At 39.3% G+C, this 23,599-nt stretch overlaps 1 protein-coding gene across 1 annotated transcript in view; it reads right to left on the reverse strand.

The window, feature by feature from the left end:
- Positions 1–23,599, reverse strand: part of CERS6 (ceramide synthase 6) — a gene marked incomplete at both ends in the record, with an annotated part of 106,500 nt that overhangs the window by 16,672 nt on the left and 66,229 nt on the right. Inside the window, 4 exons of the mRNA XM_082285057.1 lie at positions 589–695; positions 4,099–4,227; positions 10,355–10,447; positions 12,992–13,042. Of these exons, the coding sequence (XP_082141183.1) occupies positions 589–695; positions 4,099–4,227; positions 10,355–10,447; positions 12,992–13,042 (380 nt within the window). The remainder of the gene's footprint in view (positions 1–588; positions 696–4,098; positions 4,228–10,354; positions 10,448–12,991; positions 13,043–23,599) is intronic.

Raw genomic sequence — 23,599 nt, forward strand, 5'->3', positions numbered from 1 at the left:
AAGAGAATATGCGCACATGCCAGCAGCCGACTGTCTGGGAAGACGTGAGATTACTTCCAGACATATGTGTTACACAGCTGCCCCAGGAACCCCAATTCAAAGGAGAGGTGGAAAAGGAGTAGCCTGTGGTGTTGCAATCTGCATGGCAATAACATCCTTATACCAATTTCAGCAGGTCAGACTTTACTTATTCCACTGTGTTCTTCTTCAAGCTGAAAATGTTCATGAAACTATTGAGAATATCCTAGCTTCAAGCTTAGCCTCTGGTTGGTTTTTTTTGAGACTAAAATTTTCATTTTTCTCTCACTTCTTGCCAACACAGCTAGCCACCTGCTTGCCTGAAGCTATGCTGTCTCCAACCCACTTCTACCTTAAAACCAGCAGAAGCCCCAGATGTTTCTCATCTAGCACATAGTAAATACAATGGCACTCTAGCAAATAGGCTATTTCAGCACCTGGTTGTGTCTGAAACTCTCCCTGGTGCTTTGGGAAATAAAGTAATGGCAGTGAATCATGTTCAATTACAACATAATTATTTCCAAGCTTGTTTGGTGCTTAACATTAGAGGAAAACAATGTCCTTACTCACCATAAGGGATATATGCCAAGCCTACTGACAATGAAGACAACAGCAAAAGTAAGGAACAGAAGGTCACTCAGTTTTTGACACTTGCAATAATTTGCCATTTTGGCAGCCTGCAAAAGAAAAAGATGTCTTTTTACTTCCATGAGGGCAACTGAGTTCTCTTGTACTGTGTACAAGCCGTAAGAAAAAGAAGAAATCAAATTTTTATGAAATCACTAACATTTTCACTGGGCCAGCTCACAGTGATCTTGGAACTCCTCTCCACCAAGGAACTGGAAAATACTTTTTTTGAAAAAAAAAAAAACCAACCAGACTTCATAAAACTAGAGTATGTATTTAATTTCTTTATTCCCCATTCAATTTCATTTTTGAGATTCTACAATTTCAGATTCACAAAACTCTTCTAAACCTTTTATTGAACCCTAGTGTGTTTATGGTGTCCTTGTCCCCAGCCTTTTTACTACCTATCTCTCACCTTTCCAGTATGCTCCACTGGCATTTTCAGCAGCCATCCACCTTCCATGTGCCCCATGCTCTCTGACCTTCTAGAGGCTGCTATATATAAACTTTGTCTCAATTTCCCCACTACACTCCATATCCTCAATTCTCCTAAAGCATCTCTTCTTCCTGTTCTGCCTATGCAGAATAGTTTCCACCTCAAAGATTATGCTCCTCCCCTTCAAGTGTTTTTCCAAGGCTCTCTTTTCAACTTCTGCTTCCTATCTTGTTGCCTTATGCTTATATTTACATGCTTCTCTCATTTGTCTTCATGCAGTCTTCTGACTCTTTCCCAGTGAAGGACTCATTAATTCATTACTCTTCTCTGAAACTGCTCATTAAAACACTGATCTTCCCTGAAGTTTCTTTAACCTTTTCTCCCTGAAGAAAATGGTATGTAGGGAAGGAAGTTTGTTTTAAGATGTCTGTGCTGCTTCCACAATGTTAATGTGCGTAAGCAGGTAATTATTTTAAAATAACATCTGCTTCAAGATAGGGACAGTCTTTCTTCATGTTTTCTGTCGTGTATCCAGAGAATCCACTTAAGTCACTGGGAACTCTTTTGCATCCACTTAAGTTACTGGGAACCCTTTCAAAGCTCCTCTCTGAGGGGACCTGCATTCAGCCCCCATATTGAGAAGATACTTGTGCAGACTTTCCAGAGTGCTAAAAGGGAGCAAAATTACCACAACCATGCATACAGAATACTATTCTGAATGCAGAATTCATTCTCTGAATGCAGAGAAACAGATAATGTGGATGACAAAACCAAACCTGCACTTTTGGATATTACCCAGTTTCTGCAATGTTCCCACTAAAAACCTGGACATGAAGAATATTCCTCACTAAAACCAAGTTGGGAAGCTCACAGAACGTGACGAAAGCCACCAGTCCTGCAAAGAAAACATTACTTCTGAATCAGCCCTATTTTCTAGAGGACACAAATGAATTTCCTAGCATTTTGTACTCACAGCCTAGTTTGAAGGAAAAGAGAACACTATGGAGCCAACATGTAAAGCAGAAGCGTTACTAACTTCCTTGATTTTCAGATGATGGAAAATTCAGTCCAGGAATTCTGGATGTATTGCCATGGTGGCAGTCTGAAAAACTGGTTTCATAGTGCATGAAGCTGATATTACTATAGCAACTTGTAGTAGTATCATGTCATTTCTCAGAAACAGTACAGCTATTGGGACATCAGTTCTCAAATAACAAATTATAATAATTCTACAAATTATAGTGATAAAAAAAGACTACAAAAAAGGGAAAGAATATGCAGTTGTTGGATGGAATTTGGCCATCTAAGACAATACAACACCATTTTCTGAGTTTAAAAACCATGACTACAACTGAGTACCACAGCTCTACATATTCCTGAAAATCCTACCACGGTTCTTCCATACTTCCAGATACCTTAAGACCTGTGGAAAAAATCTCACCTCCATTATTTCGACCAATGCACACTACCCTTTGCAATGAGAACAGCAAAAAATGGTGAATTCCAGCTTTCCACTGGACATGTTTCATTATGAAATCATAGATGGAAAGAGTCTAGTGGCATCCAGAAAAAGCTTTTCAATTTTATGAATATGTAATGGGTAACACAGGTCAGGTGCACAACTGACCCATCATGGCAAGATATTTAACCAACTTCTTTTGCAGTTTGATAGTTTTTTTCCTCTGCACTGACATTCCCCTCAGTAATACCAGCAGTGTGCAAGAGTCTACCTCCTCTCATATGGCACCAGGGCTGTGACCTACTGCCCTCGCAGAATTTCCAGTCAAACCAAACTGCAAGAATTGACTAGAAAGACCACTTAAGTATGTGCCTCATGAGGAAGCATATTTGCTCAATGTTTGCAACTCAGGTGAGAATACCAGCAATTCCTCTTTGTCTTAGTCAGTGAATGAATAGAGGGTAAGGTTTTAGCTAGCCTATTATAGCTGCTCTCCAGTGTTTTTATAGTTCTACAGACACTGGTCTGATCAAGAATAAACATCTTTAAGTACTTCTTTCTGGTGGTGAGAAGAGGAATGAAGAAAGCTTAGGTGAAGTCACAGCTAGCTATACACATTGCTAAAACAGAAAAATAAAACTTGCAAAGATGTAATTATTTTTATCTGGAGAAATCCACATTTTCATTTTGCTTTCTATCTCAGGCAGTCATGTACCTTCTAGATTAAAAAAGATTTTAAAATAATACAATATTTACAGCACTACTGAATCAGAATGGCAGGATCTTGATTTTGCAATAGGTGACTCATGCAGTGAGTCTATATTCTTGCATAACAGGTATCCTTGCAGGTACTTGAATAAAAAATAATTTCAGACAAAATAGTTATTAACTTTAGAGGAGAGTTCACAGACAGCCAAATTCCAGCGTGACCCAGAGCTGTCTGTAACTGATGCAGATACAGGATGACATTTCTAAATTGCCACTATGGAAGTTAACAGACTATCTTGAATTTAAAGAATTTCAATCATCCCTTCTTCTCCAAATACAACTGCTTAATGCTGGTACTGGGATCCAGAGGCATGGGAACCTGGAAAATCAGAGGTCAGCTCACTGACCATGCCCAAGTAAGCTGCTAAATTGTCCAACACCTTCTGTTCAGCAAAGCAGAGCAGAAAAACACCATGACACCTCAATTCTTTTGGAGACAGGGTTATTGCTCCACACACCATGTCAGAGGGGTTAAGAACCAGGTGACCCATTATCACCACTTTGCAGATTTTGCAACTTTAGCTTTTGATTTTACCATGTTGTATTTAAAATCTGCGTGTAACCCTCCCTGGCATGCAATGCATTACCAGTTTCTGCTCTGTACAAGCAACTTATCAAGGGATAAACCAGCCTGAAATCAGAAACCTGCGCTGCTACAAGCGCAATGTATTTAAGCAAGGAAATACACTACATTAATCACCATTATCATCTTGAACTGGCCTAGAAAATACTTGTTCTGCATAGCAAAAAGATTCTACCTACTGACAGGATGACACATGAATTATCTCACCTCTAGGACAATATCAGCCGCATCATGGAGACATAAGATCAAGGTTCCCACTCGTGTCAAATTGGTTACATATGAGAAGGTAATCAGGGTGACTGTAACAATGTGATGTGTAAACATGATTCCAAAATCCTAGAGCAGCAGAAGCAAGGAAAAGAAACAGAAACCAAAAAACAATGAAGCAAACACTGATATTCAGTACTCATATACAAAAATGGATGGGTGTTTCTTAAATCCAGCATTATGTTAAAGTTATAAAAAGATCTACTATATAAGATTTAGACTGAATAAAATAATCACTGTATGTTAACAAAATGCAAAAATAAAGGAAACATTTGCAGTTGAAGTTACTTTGAAAAGGCATATGTACATACAAATCAAATTCCACCATACTTTTTATGCACCGAGTCACACATGAATATAACGATATGCATAACCAAGTGTTAAATAATGCACCATTCAGAAGAGAGAAAATAGCTACAAAGGAAGGCTAAACACATTTCCAGTGCACTAGGACAACAGGCACCTGCCAAGGACAACTGAGAGAATTCCAGATCCAAGCTTTTACTTGTTTGTTTTTAATCAAGGTGCTTTGTCTTCATATCGTAACAGGGTCAGAAAAGTCTTCAAATGAGCTGGTGTGTCTCCTCTTAATTGGTTCCAATCTACTGCCTCCCAAATGATGCAGGCTAGCTGGTCTCCAGATCAGCAACTCTCAGTTACTTGGCCAGACAGTAACTGTTACTATTGAAAAATCTGGGAGCAGTGAAGCTCCCAGAAGTAACATGCCCAGATTCTTCCCAAGGGGCAGTTAGATAAAGCAGAGGGAACAACCTGCCTGCCTGGACTAGACTCCCAGAGGGATTAATGAGAGAACAGGACCTGCAGAGATGAGACTCTTCTCAGCAAGGCACCGAATCTGTCAAAAACAAGTCTTGTTGGCATTTGCTGAACTACCTGCACAGCTTTGAGAAAGTGATATCAAAACCCTTAAGAAAAGATCACAGGCAGCATTTAACTGGGAAGTTTTTCTGTGCACCAGATGCAAAGTTTGTACCACAGCTCCCAGCAGATCTAGTGGTTCTCATGCAGAGCTGTCTAAAGGGAGATAGATCCAGGCAGTCAAAAGGAGCAGTTCCTTCAGGCACCCTGCTTATCAGGTGTATTGGGAGGTGGAATTTGGCTTTCTGATAGCTTATGTGGGCCACTCCTGCTAAGCTGTGGTAGTCTTCAGCTAAGTGGCCCACAGCAGAGAAACCAAAACTGAGAGCCTTTAGACAGGCAGCACCTGGTATGCAAAGGAACTGAAGGTGCATGTGTTGAGCAGGAGGGCCCTATGGAAAGTGCCATGAGCTTCAACTAACACAGGGTCAGCTCTGGAAAAGCAGCAGCTACAGCCCCTGAGTGCACTCTCTTCAGTACTGAGAGGAGTAACTGCACAGCGTTCCCATAGCTCTCTTTGGGAATGTAGCATGCACCACTGTTTTTAAGGACGTGCAGTGCCACTGCCTTTCAGTACCAGCACTTGCCTTCCCTGCAATGAACACCTGGAGTCCATGGAAAAACCTGCAGCTTGAGCAGTCTCACTAAGTGAAGACAGACAGGAGCTGCTCCCAGCCTATCACTTTATGTTTCATGCTATCAGGTGCTACAATATCCTATTTCCTACTCCTCAGTAGGCACTGCCTTGACAGAGGCCAGAGAGCAACGAAAGCTGATAGCTGTGCAGATATTCTAGCCTTAGTGTTGCGAAAACCACAGGACAGATAAAAACTCAGATAAAACTGCCAGTATCTCCAACACAAAACTGAGGAAGGGTAGGAGGGCAGGGTAGGGGAGAAAAGATGAAAAAGACTAAAAGCAGAGACTCATATGCCAGTTTAGTATACACCCAACATTTCTCAGCCAGGTTATCTGGCCCCCAGAAGCATGGAACACAATAAAATACATTCAGCAGTCTTATCAAGCCATTGCTTTAAATCCATATTCTTCAAACAGACAGAAGAAAAAGACAGTTAAAGGCTGTTTCCCTTTCTGAGTGTCCTAAAGGGAAGCAAGGCTATGGCATCTTAGTCATTTCTGTAACTACAAACCCCCACATGGAGACCATTTCACCATTTCACAATAACAAAAACAGCAAAGCACCTACCTTATTCCCTGTAAGCTACTAGCATTGCCCTGTGGCCACACTGCAGCCTAGCTCTTTACCTCCTTCACCTGCAAGTACTATGGCACTGTTCTTAACTTTCCTTCCAAATGCAATTATGTTAGCACATAGGCAGTCCAAATGGGGCAAAAAGTCAAGCAGAAAATCTCCTCTGTTTTCACAGCTGACACATTCATGTTCTACAAATACAAGATTTCTAGTCCCTCTTGGATGTTCTTCCAGGCATTCCTGACAATATGAATCCTAATGTTTGTGGGCAGCAGTCTTCTGCATTTTTGCATAAGTCTTCCTAAAGAAATGCTGTCCAGGGAACTCCTTCTGTAATACGTTTCTTAAAAGAGACAGTTACTTGACTCTGCCACTTCTGAAACAGAAGTGCTGGACTGACCTATGGAAAACTGTTGGAAAAAAGTAGCAATGACATAAATACGACTGCTTTGTTATTGGGATTGTTTCTTTCCTGTTTGTGACATTTCTTTAAGTCATTAATTAATACTATGCTCTGAAGATACTACCTGTTAGATTTTAGTTACACAAAAGGGTAATGAACACATAGATACTAATGGTACAAGTCTCCATAAAGCCAAATGGTCCTTGTGTTCCCAGCTTACTCCAGCACTTTCACCCATATATAGTGGAAGAGCAGCTGTACAGGAATAGGCTTTTTAATTTCTGGGTTTTTTTAGTTAATATATTTCAAATCATATGTATGTTTGTGGAAGATGTATTTATTTACAGAAGATTTGTAGCCTCCAGTTTTAACTGCTGGAAGATAATCATTTGCCTATGTCATGAAAATCTGTGGCTAAGAATAGGAGAAAGAGCCTATTCTAGACACCATCAGTGGGAAGAACACAGGGCAGACAGCAGAAAAACCCCATGGGTCTCAACTTGTAGACAAGCCCTCTGGAATTAAGGCTTCTGCCACCCACATTTGTTTTACATGTCACGCTCACTGACTGAACTGCCAAGTGGCCATGGAGCATTAGTGCCACTGAAGGGCAAAGCATCATCTTCATGGCTTATATTACAGACCAACAAGGAAAGGGAAAGGTCTGCAAAACATACGCACTCTTAATTGCTTCCACTGAAACAAAAGAAATCAATTCTGTGATTCTGTGATTCTGTAATTCCGTGTCTCTTTCTTTACCAAGAGAATTCTCTTAGAAGAAAGAGATCTAGTATCCAAATTTAGCAAAATATAGTATAAATTTTCTAGAATCAAAATTTAATATTCAAGAAAATTAGCAGCTACAGATCATTGTGTTCTTGGAATGAGTGAACCTGTCAAATATTTTTCTGTTAAACAATATTTCAGGTATCCAGAAAGCATGTAAATAAGCCTCACTGCTTTTTAGGTTTATCAGGTACTTGTGAAACTAACAAACTTCCCTAACATTTTTTCAGTGTTTTACAAAATAGGAGTATAGGAAGCTGGACAAAGATGACAAAACACCGATTCATACTAGGTTTCATCTTTGAAAATGAACACCCTTAAGGGAGAATATCATTACAGCAACACAGGAGATATTTATGAAGCTAACAACATGTCATTATAAAACTGTAGAAGCTGACACACACAGCTGACTGACTTAATGCCAATAGTAGGTATGTGCAAAGGCCTAGTTTGCTCACACCTCCAGTCAAGCAAAGACAAATCTGCTGGAATTTGTAACACCTAAATAAAGATAAACAAGTATTTGAAAGACAGAAAATCCCCTGGAAGTAATTTTTGAAGTCATCAATTTGCTATCAGAGAAGAATAAAATGGAGATGGAAAACAGCAAGGACATTTCTCTTGCTCTACAGTAAGTAAAAGACCAGCATTGGAGTTAGGCCAGTGCTGGGTGCTGCTGCTTCCAGCAAGGGCACACTGCACCTCTCCTTCAGAGAAACCTTACATGAATAAAAGCATTTGGCTGAATTCCTGCAGTGCTCAAGACTGACTGGGCACTTCTGACCATCCCGGGATATAACACAACCACTGCTACTGAATTTCAAGTATCTAAAATGATAACCAAGACTTAGATAAAAGTATTCATTGCACTGTAACATGAAAACATCGACAGCTTACTCGGCTTGAGAACTGTTAATCTGCTCCACACAAGCCAATTGTGAAATATTACAATAACATCCAATACTAGCTGGCAAATTTCCTGCTTCCTGTTAAACAGATCCCTATTTCATATGGGCACCGTTCCACACATTGCATATTGGGTGCATTACAAGGTTTCCACATTTTTTTAAACTAAACCTTCTTATAAAAGAGAACTACTATGGTGTTGCAAGAGCTGGTGTCTCTGTCTCTTGTACTCCTTTTTGTCAACTCTTGTAAGTCTTTAGAACTAACATTTTTCAACCCAGTGGGTTTCCTTGGCAGCTTGCACTCACAAGCAGTTTTACTGTGACACCAGGGCACAGCTGCCTTTCTCCAATCTGATCTTCCTCGTTATCAAATTCACTTGCACTACAAAAAGAGCTGTCTCCACAGTCCAAACTGGTGAGTGATCTAATAGGTTTTTTATAAATACAGCATCTCCACTGTTCCCTGCTGGGTGCTGATAATGAAAGGCTTTTGACTTGCTATCATTGCACTGCAGATGTTGTGCTCCTGCTCTGTGCTGGACACTGCACGTTCTCAGACACAGCAGGTGTTTGGGACACTACTTGGATCTGGTGCTCTGGGTTCAAGCATTGCAAATCTGTGGCTGCGGTGTTACTTGGCTGTTAGCGATCCACTTCCCCACCTCCATGTCTCATCCTATTTCCACAGCAGGTTGCTGTGAAGTTTTTCTGATAACAAGAACAAGTCATTTATATGTAACTAAGAAACAGACTTGGCCCCTGCAGCTTACTGTATTAGTCAATATTACTCTTGATTTAAATTCAAGTCCTCTATCAGACAGCTCCCTTGAGCATTGTTTCTCTCTGGTTTGTGAAACAGTGAAGGTATACTCATTTCAAGCTCATGATTAACAGGAATCTTTAGCATCTACAGACAAGGTAAGCAAGGGATTTATATGTATTCATCATAAATTGGTTGTTTTATTTAAAATTTATCCTCCAATATGGATTTAAATTTTGTTGATGCCTTCTTGAGATTTCTACTTCTGGAATAATCTGGAAATCCAATAGAGGAGTGTGTTTCTATATAGGTAGCTCTGGCATAGGACTCCCAGGAATACACTGTGGTTCTAAATGGCAGATAAGTTTATTCAGGTCATACTGCATCCTTCATTTACTCTTTTCAGAGTTATGCTCCTGCTAAAATTCTATTAAATAGGGATTTTTCCATTAGCATAGCCTACAATCATTTATTTAAATGACAGCTGAAGGAGGCACATAAAGGTATTATAAAATCCTTTCAAATGCTTAAAAAATTTATTTTGAAACATAAAAGCCCCTGCAAGAACAGCTCTACCGACTGTTACTATAGAGTAACTGTTGTGCTGCTTGTTCTGCTATGGACTAGGATTCTCCTCAGAGAGAGAACTTGGAATATGGAACAGGTTGCTATTGATAGTGGAAAAAATATTTCTGTTTGGACAGAGCCTTATTTTTTTCATTAACAGCCCTCTAATAGAAATGCTCAGCTACATGATTGTAAGGGCAAAATTAAATATAACATCATTTTTTAATATTAAATGTTTTCACTGTCCTTTTGTAGAAAAAACTGAAAGCCCTCTTAGATCTTATCCTACAAAGTAATACTGTGAATTTATGAGGCAGTCTTGCTCTTTTATCGGTATTTCATCGTTTAACTCTTAGAAGAAACTATACATCTACCAGATACTACTTGTTCAATTCCATTCAAGCCACTGTATGAAAGCAGAAGGTTCTTTTGGCTTCTGCTATTTGTCCTTCAATATTTGCTCCAGGCTCTTCTTCCCATGCGCAGAAAACGCCCACACTATAGTAACAAGGAACAGAATAAGACAGGAACAGTTTCTCAGTGATTAATATCTGCAAGAGTTGAACACTAGAAAGAACTGTATTTCCAGTTCACTGCCCATGTAATACAGGTATTCCTCAAGTCAAAAACGATATGTTAAACCTTAAAGCTTTTGGTGTTTTTAGTCTCATTGTTCTTACCTTTCTTTTGACGTCAATGAATTGAGAAAACATTAAGGACCAGTAGAAGGACAATTCAACTATGTAGTAATAATGAAGGTCAGGCATCAGTGGCTGAAAGATGGAGATGAGAAAAGGTTAATAGAGTCTAACTGACACTACAGACAGCTGTGGTCTATAGGAGACATGTTTAATCACAGGGGATTATTGTATTATACATAAGCATCCTATGTAAAAAAAAAGGTGATGGTTGCCTCTTTCAAGCTTTGACGGCTCTGGAAAATAAAGCTCCCCAATGAACTCTTTTCTAATGTTTTAGTCCTGACAATATTGTAATGTCAAAAATTATGATGCTGTCCATTTGGAACCCAGAGCAAACTAAATTTTGAGTATTCCTAAGTCTGTTTTGAAAGTTTACTTGAAACATCTTGCTGTATAACAGTAATGTGGGTTTAAAGCATAGCAAAAAAACAATACTAGATTAACTAGAAAAAAAGTAATGCTAGTATATAATCTCATCTACTCGTGATGAAAATGTGGGCTTTGAGCAGGGCTCTTTATAATAGAAATGCCTACTTTTGAAGAATGTAACCATTTTCTGGGGACATAGCATTTGGAAAGAAGAAAATAAAATAAATTTATCCAAGCATCTTGTCTGATATACAAAATGGTTACAGAGTTGTTTCAAAGTAAAAGAAATAAAAATAATAATACACAACCAAAACCAGCGTGGGGTAATTTCAGAGAAGGTAACTGGTGGCACACATAAACTGTTTGACAGTCAGCCTAAGAGAGCCAGTCCTAGGAGCTGCTCTAATTTCCACGCAAATGTGCCTCCATGATAGTCACTTTTTCCATGGCAGCGATAGAGAGGGACACTGGCAAAGGAGAAGCTCCTGAGGGCATCTCTCAAGGGATTAGATAAACCATCTCTAGAGCAGCTTGCACTGGCACAACTATGCACCCAAGCAGGGTATGAGCTGTTTCCTTTGGCAAGAGGTATTTCGGTTGCACCTTTTATTCCCATTTCCTTTTGCAGACGAGTTCTTTGCAGCTGAGAGCCAGTCCTTGGATTCCCAGGAAATGCTCTGTGGGTGTTATTTTAATACAGACATATGCTTATGCTTTACAAAAAATGTGTACATTCAAAATCCATCCTTTTCTTGGGCCAATATAAGCCTTTTATGAGTTAGAGAGACTGCCAATAGACTTTTAATTATGTGTAATTAAAAAAAGGAAAGAAAGTAAGAGCTTACTATGAACTGCAACTATTATACTCATTATTGCAAGGGAGCTCACTGGGGAAAATTTTTAGTAAAAGATGAAGACTGTTAGCTGCTTTATTAACAATAGCATTAATATTTCTAAAGCCATACACAGTGATAGTGTAGGGCAGTTCTGAAGATGTCACAGATTCCTTCTGGTATCAATAGTGTGCTTAACTTAGTTCAAATGTTAGGTTTCAGTTCTCCATAGACTTAACCTCAATAGGTTAACCTGTGCTTATGGCTGTGTTGTCACCCAAATGATCCATTTGACTGTATCTACAATAAAGTCCAGCTGGATTTCTGCAGTGCATTGTTGAGTAATTTATAAAGGAGTTGTAGCAAAAAAAGATTAGAAATTTTATATAGTTATGGAAAAAAACCAACAAAACAAATTGAAAACTCAGTACTTAGCCCTGATTAGCACCCAGTAGACATTTTTATCTTCAAGACAATGATTTTCATAATGACTTTATTTGACAATTTGCTCGTTTTTGGATTCTCACCACTACTAGAATGGTATTAGATATAGCAATTTTAGCTCCCACACTCTAGAGGTTGTAACCAACTTTCTAAATGACCTTGGTCTTCTGGTAAGTCCAGTAAACGTATATTCTTCAATCAGTAAGATTCATGGTCTTTTGTTTTAAGTCAACCCCTTATTGCATGTAGTAACACAAAATAGTAGGAAACAGGGCTGAGAGGCACCAGTGACGGTAGCTATATCAACCTAAGAAACAATTGTATCTAAAGTTTCTGAGGGATTAAGTTTCAGCACTTCCCCCAATCTATTTCTGCTGCTGCTTCCCTTGTGTTGTTCAGTTCACCCTTCGGTCTCTGGGTGGAATTGAAGTCGTTATTTCTTCAGAGGCTACATGACCAAATTCCTTCAACATTTCTCAGATCAAGACTTCTGCTGAACTGTCTCCAGTGAACTTTTTCCAACAGCTACATAAGCTTCAAAACCAGTAGCATCCAAACACAGTTCTCCTGTTCAGCCTGTCAAGGACTGTTCACTGTCACAGGGATTCATGTGTCTCTTGGACAATACTCTTCTTCACATTTTCCAGTCTGGCAGTTGCCTTTTTCCCCCTTCCCTGCTCTTCAGGGGAAAAAAAAAAAAAAAAGAAAATACACCCTAGACAGGTTAAATTCCTTAAATTGCAAACTCTTCTCTGTAGCTTTTGGAATTCAATGCATGGAATTCAGGTGTGACAGCTATGTTCATTTTTCCCATCTTAAACTCAAGCAAGATGGAAAGTATCTCCTAGCAATGTTCTGAAATGCTGAGTAGCCCATTCACACAAATATATGGGCACAAAACTCCACCGTAATAAAAACAGAGCTCTGCAGAAGTGTCATGACAGTGTTCAGACAGCACTGTAACTTTTACCTGATATGGATACCCGCTCCAGCACTGCCTGGTATTCCAGAGCCAGGGTGTCTGAAAGAAAGAAAAAACAAAACAAAGGTCTGTACACACCACTTTGTACAATGTTAAGTGTATATGTTTAATACAAATGAAGGACAAAAATACAAGAACAGCTTAAAATTTGCATTTTTTGATAGAGGCTATGAAAGCTGAATAGAACAAGGAGACTTCTCAGAGTTTCACAGCATTAATTAGAACAACTTGCCTGTTTTTTGTTGGTACCCCATGACCTCACTTTTGCAGGAGTGCAGACTGAATGTAACCAGCTCATGCTTGGATGGTCAGATCTCACACTACATTCTCACTAGCACATGAAATTTTGACCTCAGGCTGCTCAAATATTTTAAAGAAGGTTCCTTGCACATGCCATTATATATAAGCATTCTTCCAGATAGGATCCATCCTTCATCCCTGCCATATTAGCTTGAAACAGCCAATCGTACCTTTTGCTTTCCTGGCTGAAGACATGACCAGCTAGAGATGATAGATTTTGCTATCACATGGAAAATATTCTCATATCTTAGGGCAACATGGAAGATGACAGAGACGAATTTACTGAAGCATGCATCCACAGACTCTTGCATTGCAAAAAGGTGGGCAAACTAAAAGACTTGAGAAGATTAAGCTCTGTTATTCTTCCTGTTTCTTTGCTGTTTTCATGAGATTTATGTGATTATTTCTCTTTCAATGCCACAAGAGAGCCCTTTAAATCTTTTACTGTAAGCAGGTTGTTTCTTTCAGAGTTCTTTAGTTTTTACCACCTTTTCTGAGCAACTAAGTGGATTTGAGACAGAAAATACCATATGGGCAAGGTCTTCTATGCAACATAATCAACCATGAAGTATTTCCACATTGGGTAGTAAGAACATGACCAAATCCACAGATACCAAGCAGTAGCAATTCCCTTTCTGTGCATGAGCAGGAACAACTCCTTTCAGAGACGCATCTCTTGAAAATCACAGCTGCATCTCAGGTTGTGGCAGCATCTGGACCTTGAGAAGCACTTGTCTATGCTACAAGTAACCACCCCAGGGCATCTCACTATAATCATGAAAGAAAACTGTGGATTCAAGATCTTTGTGCGACTTGTTTACATAACCTTATCTGTTCTACATTCGAGTATAGAGGGGACAGAACATCATTAGTAAGTCTTCTTAAGGCAGCACACAGCATACACTTACAGCATTAAATGCTTCCCCTAGGTCACAGTTTTTCAAATAAAACCTCATTGCACGAGAGAAGGCATGTTCTTGTTTTCACCATCAGGTGGAGCAGCTCAGCTCAGGCAAACCATAATAACAAACTCATCCAAAATACAATGGGTGAGTGTTAAAGCAAGAAAATGGACACTAGGCAGAATGTTAAAGCCCCAGGCTGACAATGAGGCTAGGTAGGAAGGATTTTTGAATGTGCACTTTAATAAAAAAGAAGATAAACTAAAATTTGCACACCCATACCCCCAGTGCTCCTGAAATGGTGAAGAATAATTCCTACAGTAACCTGAAAGGTATACCAACATAAGAAGGAACAGACCTCGTAAAGTTTCTGGTATGCCTCTCTCAAGGATGCAGTAAGAATGATTAAAGTCCATCCAAACTTATCCTTCCCTCTATTAGAAATAACCTCATGGAACCAATTAATTGGTTCAAACATCTCCACAGTGTTTACTGTGCTATACAAGTTCCCCTCATTTCATGCAATAAAAGAAGTCTTTGGAAACAGCCACAGTCCCTCTGCAAGACAATACACAGAATCTAAAATATTTCTGTCTGACAGCTGCCTGAATTAGATCCATACAAATATTCTAGGATAATTCATAGTTTTAGCCAGGTTTGAAAAGCTGTAACTGTCTTTCATATCATATTCAACAAGAGACAAGAGATGCTTCCTACCCAATTATTTTGCTACTTAAATTACAGGTCCTAGCAAAAAATGCCTATTTTTCTCTTTCAAATATTATGACATCTTAAGGCTTCTTCATAGAGATGCCTGCTGCAGGAGCTACAGATACAGAGATTTATGTGCAATTAAAGTGCTGATTGCTAAAGAAAATAGGCCTCACTTGATGAACCTATAACCACAAAGCCCTAAAGGGTATCACAGTCTGACAAGTAATGTATGCATTATGCCTCAAAGACCAATACAGCAGAACATATGCCCCTTATGAGTCACGTAAGGCTCAGAAAGCCATGCTGCCATCTCAAACAAAATGCTTCTGAGTAGCTGTTTCGAAACCTAATGGATCCTCTGTGGAAAAGAGTGCTTGAAATAGCAGGGCTCTTACATCACCTTCTTACCCCTCTTTCCTCCTTAGTCTCCCCTCGCCTTGACTTGCCTTGGTGTCTCTGAGTTGGCTCTTAACAGCTTTGGCAGCAGAGCACTTGAGTTATGCTTGTCCTGGAGGGTTTTAGGGACAAGGTAGAGGAAGAGCTTGATTTAAGCACAGCCTTCCTCTCTGACCTCCACAATGAGCCCCCTGCCCTAGACTGCACCCAACACCTACATGTAAACCACGGTTCTAGCTGGACCAAGAAGCATCTTGTTTAGTCCTCTGTGAACCCCACAACTGTGGAATACTCTGTAGAGGCTTCAGTAGGAAGGAGAGAATCTTAAAAAAGCTCATACAGTCTGCAGTGTGAGACCTAGACCCACTGGTGAAAGGTGGATTAATCACAAAGGACCCAAGGGCTCAAGTGAGTCCTGTGTGTGCTCACAGGACATGTCTGCAAACTTCCTTGCAACAGGCAAGTTCACCATGAAGCAGAGCACAGCTCTCCCTGAAAGTCCCATGAGGGATGAGAAGAAAAGGTCAGTGACTTGGCTCCACAACAGACCCTTTTTGATGAACATAAAAGCATGCTTCTGTTTTTACTGCCTGCTGAATACCCAGTTTTTCATTTTACTTCTTATTCTTGGTATATCATCTCTGAGGAAGGGAGGGACACAAGGGGCCTGGAGAAGAGAGGAAATGCAAAGATCCTGATAACAAAAATGCCCCCCTTAAGCTGGAAACAGAATACTAAAAACTTCAGTAACAATTACGCCAGGCACAAAGCACCAGCCCTACAATGCTGACACCCTGCCTTACCAAACATAAAGGAGCTCAGATGGAAACTGAAGTTTTACTACACTTTGGTGCAGTGCCAAATAAATGCAGTATCAATGACAGAGGAGGTTAACAGCTGTTCAATCTGTTGAGATTTACAGTAGCAAGGAACAAATGACTCTAATTCCCTTACAGGAATATCTGCTAAAAACTCTATCAAACCTCTCTCCAACTCTGTGATTAAATAGAGTAATTTTAAAGAATTCCTTCAGAAATAAAACTTCTCTTGAGACAAGGGAATGACTGAGGATTTTGGAAAAAAACACAAAATCCCCTCCCAAATTATCTGTGATGTTTGCATGCTTAGCCAGAAGCCTTGGGTTGTTTTGTATCCATTGCCTCATTCACTTATCTCTAGAAAAAGCCTCTAATTGGCCCCTGGCTTTCAGAAAGCACTCAGAAGTGAAAATTTCCAGGTCTTGCTCAAAATGCTGGTAGTATCTAGTATGTGAAAGGTCAGTTTTGATAGTAAATGGAGGGGGGAAGAAAAGCAGTACAATAAAGAACTTCCCATTTACGAATATCGCAAAGAGCTGTTATGCACCTGATTTACTCATGACAGTACAGGCATGTTGTAACTCCCAAAGGGGTTCTTCCTAAATTCTCAGGTACGTAAGAAAAATCTTCTGACTTTTCCATCAAATAAAGAAATATAATCTGCCTGCTGTTTTTATCAGAATCCAGCATGTAAAGATCCAGGAACATGATGACAGAATCCCCCCACTTCACTAGAGCCAATTTATGTTCAAAACACATTTCAAATCAAAATAAGACATCTCAGTCCACAAAGAAAAGATTTTAAGTTGCTTTTGAAATTAGAGAACTTTTGAACCTGTACAACAAAACCAGCACAATACAGAATATTCACTGTGTACATGTGCACTACTCTGCAAATTCAAAAGGCCAAGATTTTTATCTGGCTTGCTTAATGTGTTGGAATACAATTTTGTATTATTTGTCTCTGACAGTTGCAAACAATATTAAGTGGAACAGAAATTAGCACTATTAATTACAGCCAAGATAATATGTACCCTTAGCAAAGCTCTACCGCTCTCATTTCTTTGGGGCTGATACAGGCAAAGATGTCAAGGATGTCTCACGGCATTCATACCTACACATTCATCCAGTTAGAGCAGGTCCTTGCTCTTCACAGAAACAAGGGGTACAAAGTAAGGCCAGAAGATTTCCTCTTCACTAGCGTTCACCTAGCCCCAAAAATGCTGTATGCAATTTGCTCTTATCCCTGGAGCAAACATTCAGTGTCTGATTCACATACACAATTCATGACACAGCCATACTCGTTTCCTCAACAGCAGCTGCCTTCTCCCAGTGCGGCAGAACAGCGGCTGCTGCTCACATGGGCAGACCCCCTGCTGTATCCTGAGCTTACACCTCATCTACCCAAGAGTGCAACTGCAACAGCAGAGGAGGAGACTACGAGCTTTCTGTTCACTACAAAATACAGTAACATTTAACACTTTTCACACATTTTTTATTATCCAGGAACTGAAACTGATAAGACTTTTAGTCAACAGCAGCTTTCATAACATTAGCAGAAGGACAATTATTCATAATTAACAGTTGTTTTGGGGTGTTGGGTTGTAGTTTTTTAGTTTTTTTGGTTAAGGTTCTTTTTCGTTTCATTGGTTGGTTGGTTTTGTTTTTGCACATTTCTTCTTGCTTAAATTGAATAGTTATCTCAATGCTCATTTTTCCCCAATTATGGCTAGGGATTACAACAATTTTTTTCGTTTTCAATATATTAGTAAACATTCCTCTTGCACATCACTTGTTTGAATAAGCACTTGCTTAGAAGTGAATTAAATTGCTTGATTTCTTTTTTTTTTCTGCAACATCTGCATCCTCTTGGCATTGTATGCTAGATGGCTGCTGACCTTAGAAAGAAAATCAGATTACCAAGTGGCACAAAAAGTGCCCTTCCTTAGTTTCCCCTGCCAGGGGCTCTATGTTCTACTATTAAAATTACTCCACCCATGTATGGTAAACGCAAGAGATTCTTCAATAAATTAGTGTCTTAGATACAAATTCCACAATGATCCTAGGCTTCCTTCTCCTTCTTCTTACTTGCCTCAATGAGGATCAGCATAACTGTAGACTACTTCATCTTTCACTCTTAAGGGAGCATATATATCCACGAAAATATTTGCTTCTGCATGTAATGTACAAACAAATACACTCTTTTTCTTCTTAACTACAGAAAAACTCCTTGGTATTAATTGTTATAAAACAAGCCACCATTTTACAAGTTACAGAAAGTGACCTCTTTTTTTTCAACAAGTATCAATATTTTGCAGCTTATTTCTCTCCAGCAGAAAGAAAATTAAACTCTTCCTCATTTTTCTTTCTGATTTTCAGAAGTTTCTATCATCTTCCACTAAGTCTGCCTGGCCTCTAAGGACTTCAGACTTATGATGTCTTGGAAACTCTCTGATTTCCTAAAGATGTGTGCTTTTTCTTACTATTCTCTGAAAAACTGCCCTTGATATAGCAACATCCCTCACTACTGTTGTATTTGTTTTGCTACTACTTAAGAATTTCTCATACTGAAGTTTCACTGATTTAAAAAATACATCAGACAGTTTCCAGTCTCTACTGGCCACACATGGCAGGCTCTGAGGGCACAACCTTAGCAGCCAGCAATGCCAAGAGCATGGGCTGAACTGCGAGATAAACTGACACTGCAAGCACCACTGTAAGTCACCTACAGATCAAAATTATGTATACTTCCCTCTAGCCACAAAATCACTGAGTTCTGACAGAACACCATGATGGGAACAAAGAGAACTCAGCAAAACAACAAAATCCATGGCTACTATTTGGCATCAATTTGTGCATGTTCCTCCTTCCAGTGACTGTTAATTTGGTTTAGGATGCAGTTGCTTCTCACACCAGGAATAGCATTTTCATAAATCCTTCACAGATCCAAGCAGTCATTCGTATTTCTTGGCAGAGCTAACTACAGCAGTGAAGACAATACAACACATTGTTGATGAACCTCCCGAAGTTCTCTTTTCATATACTGTGACTAAGCAAGCTGTTTTAAGTTTCTGCAGAATTGCTTTTTTTTTTTTTCCTCTAGAGTTTAGTGCTTTGTGTCTGTAGAAAAAAGGTTTTAGGGGGGAAAAATGCTTCTGCAATGAAAAGTGCTCAGTCTTTCCTCTCAGTAATCTGCACTGCTGATTTCCAAACATAATTAAAAATTATACTTCTACTAATGGGAAACCATGAAATATGGAAGAACTTATAAAGGCCAAGATTAATAACAATCATTGGAAGATGCACTTGACATTCAAATGCAAATATATGTGTGCCCAAAAAAAAGCTTTTAGAAAAAATATGAATTCAAGTTTTGATGTATTTACATAAAATGATATCTGGAAAGTCAGAGTAAGCTCCACGCAGACATCCACTTTTCCCTTTAAAAATATTATGTACAGAGATCTGGAGCTTATGTCTTGTGTTGATAAAAGTTTACTTACAACTTAAACGGAAAATGAAGCTGGCAAAAGGAACTAATAACTAGAATCTGGAAGGGTCCTAATATTGATTAAGGCAATGCACTGAGCAGAACTGAAGAACACTCCAGCCAGGGAAACTGGTTAGCATCTCCTCCCTCTTCTCTCCCAGGCACCTACCAGTCCCCTTACCAAGCCCAGCCATCAAAATATTTGCTCTCTTTTGTGTACCTTTTTCCTCTCACACTTTCTTTGCTAGTTGCTTTGTAGTAAATAAAACTTCTAAAAACTTTTGCCTTCATGTGTAATGGCAACATTTTCAAGGACTGTTTGGTCATGAGCAGGCTGAGTGGCCAGGGGTTGCTACAACATTTTAGAGCAGCTGAAGGTCTATATAAATATTACCGGAGCTGGGCTAAGTTCCCAGCAACACTGTTCAATGTATTTTGTTGTTCCTCAATCTGCACTGTAAGAACAGTGCATAAAAAGTAACGGGCACATTCACCCAAGCATTCCAGATGCCTGATAACCCTTTGATGAAGCAAAGCAGCTGTACACTCGTTAGCTTTACAGCTGCCTTCTATTTTTGATCACAATGCCAGACCACATCAATTACCGTAGCATTTGCATCTAAAAGGATATTTATGGATTTACTTTATTTAAAAAGACAACACATAACTGCATGCCTGGAATTACTTTGTTAAGAGAGAGTACTGAAGTTTACACTTGGAAAACCATACCTTGGTAGGAGGGAGGCCTGCATAAAATTAAACTTTTAAGAGACCAGGAAAAATCCCAAGAGCAAATCATTAAAAAATAAAATAGAGCACTTCAACCCTTATTGATCATTGCAGAGTAGCATGATTTCAGACTACTCCTAATTTTCCTACAGGATGCAGCTTCAACAAAGCTCCAGGGTTTTCAGTGCTCTGATACTATGGTTACTCAAAGCCATACAGGAAAGTGGTTAATAATTAAACTCATCATTACATAGCTAATTTCTGTAATTATAGTTCCTATCTGTGGCTGCTCTGCCGGAAGAGTGCACGTATCTGATTCTGCCCAGCCACTGCCTTCCAATACCATATGTTGATGGGAAGTGTTTACCAGACTCCTCATTGTACTGATGCTGAGTTTTGGAAATCCTCAGGCAGCTGCATTCCTTTGCAGGATGCACCGTGGCTTGCTTCACTGACAAATAACGTGTTCCACCACTCCATGCAGTCCATGAAGGGAGACAGAGCCAATTTTTAATAATAAGAGCAACTCCATACCAAGGTAAGCACTAAGATCAAATTTCATGCCTAAACACAGATGTTTAAGATTGTGGTATTTATGAACCTACACTGCCTACTGGAAAAACACTGTGTAGAGAGAAGCCAAACAAAAGCCCCAAGTGGTGTGTTTTGCTGTAATTTCATATAGGCACATTGTAGCAAGGTCTCAGAATCATCCCTGACAGTCTGAAAATTAGAAAGTCACTGCAACTGCAGAACTTTAAATAGGAAATACAGGTTTTTCTCTAGTTCACAGGCCAATATTTATCCCTAGAGAGGCAAGAACGTATTTGAATCACATTATGCCATTTTGGGCAGATGGTGAAGAACGCCTTTCATTAGTGAACTCTCCACTTTCAAGCACTGCCACTGAAACCCTGGCAGGAGCTGATGGCTTCTTAACACAGAGACACCACCAAGTCCCACCTGATGACTGAGAGAGCAGAACTCCTTCAGAGCAGACTCTTTCAGCCTGTTGCTGGAGCAGGCAGGCCAAAAGCCACACCAGTGTGTGGTCACTAGACAGGAGCCCATTTCTAAGCACTTCAGTCACTGAGCACAGCTAAAATGAGGCACAACCCGAAGCAACAATGAGTAAGGACACACTGAAGTAGCTTCGTCCCCTTCCACTCCTGTAATCACTGCATTTTTTTGAGGTGCATATCTACTGTATCAGGGCAATTCACCCGTGGGGCTGCAGGTGTCTTTACAACTGGAATACTTAGAGAATCACAGAATATGCTGAGTTGGAAGGAACTCATCAGGATCACCAGGTCCAACTCCTGGCCCTGCAGAGAACATCCCAAGAATCACATTTCTTGGTGTATTTAACAATGCCACAAGTACTAAGTACTGAACGAAAAAATCCCAGTGAGAGAATCTCTCTCATATTGTATTTTCCTGTAACAGAAAGACAGAAGGGGGAAATGTTAATTAAATATAAAAACACAGTTTGCAAGGAATTTTTTCCTTCTCAGTTCTGAGTCAATGACCATGACAACATTTACTTCTCTAAAGCAAATGAAGACAGCCAAAATAATTTCCTAAAATGTCTAAACCAACATAAAATGTTACATTCATTTTCCCTCTGTTTTTCACCTTCCCCTCCTGCTGAGCAAGGGCAAAAAGACAAGCCTTTTGTTGTTTCCATTTGTCATCTGCTGGTGGATCTATTCTGACATAACTTGCAGTTTTCTGCAATTGATCTGTTAAAACAACCAGCAATAAGACTGGCTGGTAGGGATTAGAACAGGGGAACTATCATAAACTGCATATGATTTTGTTTCATAAATTGCAAATTTGTTTTAACTTTTAGTATAAAACCATAAACACTAAATTTGTGCCACAGCAAAAAACCTAAAGTAACTGGGCAAGACAAAATTATTTCTTTTCCCTCATCTTCTTGAGCCTACAAATCCTGGGGACAGGACGAAAGTACCTGGTGAAACTCCTTAAGTCACCTGTGAGATAACAGCAGTTAAAAAATAGAAGCAAAACTGAATTAGATTCAAATTTACAGCAGTACTTCCCCATGCTAGCCTGGCATTGTTCAATAGCCAGTAGCCAAGACCATCAGTAGGCAGAAGAAATGAGAAAGCCCTGAGATGTGCGACAGGGTAACATTGGAAGGGAATATAATAGGAAAAAACCCAAGAGAACACCAATAATATATTTAATTATTGCCAAGGGTTTTTTTCCCCTACTACTTTAAAGATACAATGAAGCAGCTTAATGACTTGAAGAGCTTATAGTATAAAAATACATATGGTTCTACAGATTTTACTAGTTTAATTGAGAATACAGCTATCCTGCTCTGAGTCATTCCCTCAGTAGTGAGTTCAACTCAACAAGGGCAACTCAAAGCACCAGTTACATTACTAATAATCTGTTCTTATATCCAAACACGTACTCTTTGCTCAGGTTTAATTAGCTGTGGAAAACAGGACTGCTTCATTAATTTGAATAGCAAAACACGAAAAGCAATAGAGTGCTGAGCTAATACTTTGCTACAGGTGTGAATGAACCACCTTAGTGTATAGATGAATTAAAACTATTTTTATCATAAAATTGCCCAAATGTAACATTTTGAGAAGTATTTCCTCTAGATCTGACATTTTTATGATATGACCCTGAAAAAATTTCAATCTTTCAGAAAGCTGGGCTGTCAAAAAGAAAAGAATACTGTGCTGAAGTCAAAATTAGTCAAAATAACCAGTCCACAGGGGGACATGAGGTGTGGCAGCCCCTCCTTCACTGCCCTGAACAACAGCATAATGCACTAACAGTAGAGATGCTGTAGATGGCTCAATACCAGCTTAACTTGCCAAATTGATGGTTACATAGCATTTACTCAGTACTCTGATGTTATTAAATACCCCCAGCTGGATTCAAAACAGATAAAGTGAAGTTCAATTCTAGATGTATTTTTTAAATTAGTGTGTTGCATTTCCTTCCCATGAATATGTAAAATTAGTCCCCATTGTCTACATTTCAAAGCCCTAAAGTTGCCATCAGTGTCCTGTTACTGACTTAGGGTATCACTGATATTCTCCTTTTGCTTTTTCTTTCAAAAACCTTCAGTTTCATTTAAGCCACAAATAAATTCTGCCAGCTTGCTTAGCTTTGTCCTCTTTTGCCTGATCCAGTTATTATCTTAACTTCCAACAGCTTACATAGTAAATTACTTCCTATGCTGACTCGCCTTCTCTTA

Source organism: Coloeus monedula (assembly GCF_965178545.1).
Source record: "Coloeus monedula genome assembly, chromosome: 7".
Classification (NCBI taxonomy): domain Eukaryota; kingdom Metazoa; phylum Chordata; class Aves; order Passeriformes; family Corvidae; genus Coloeus; species Coloeus monedula.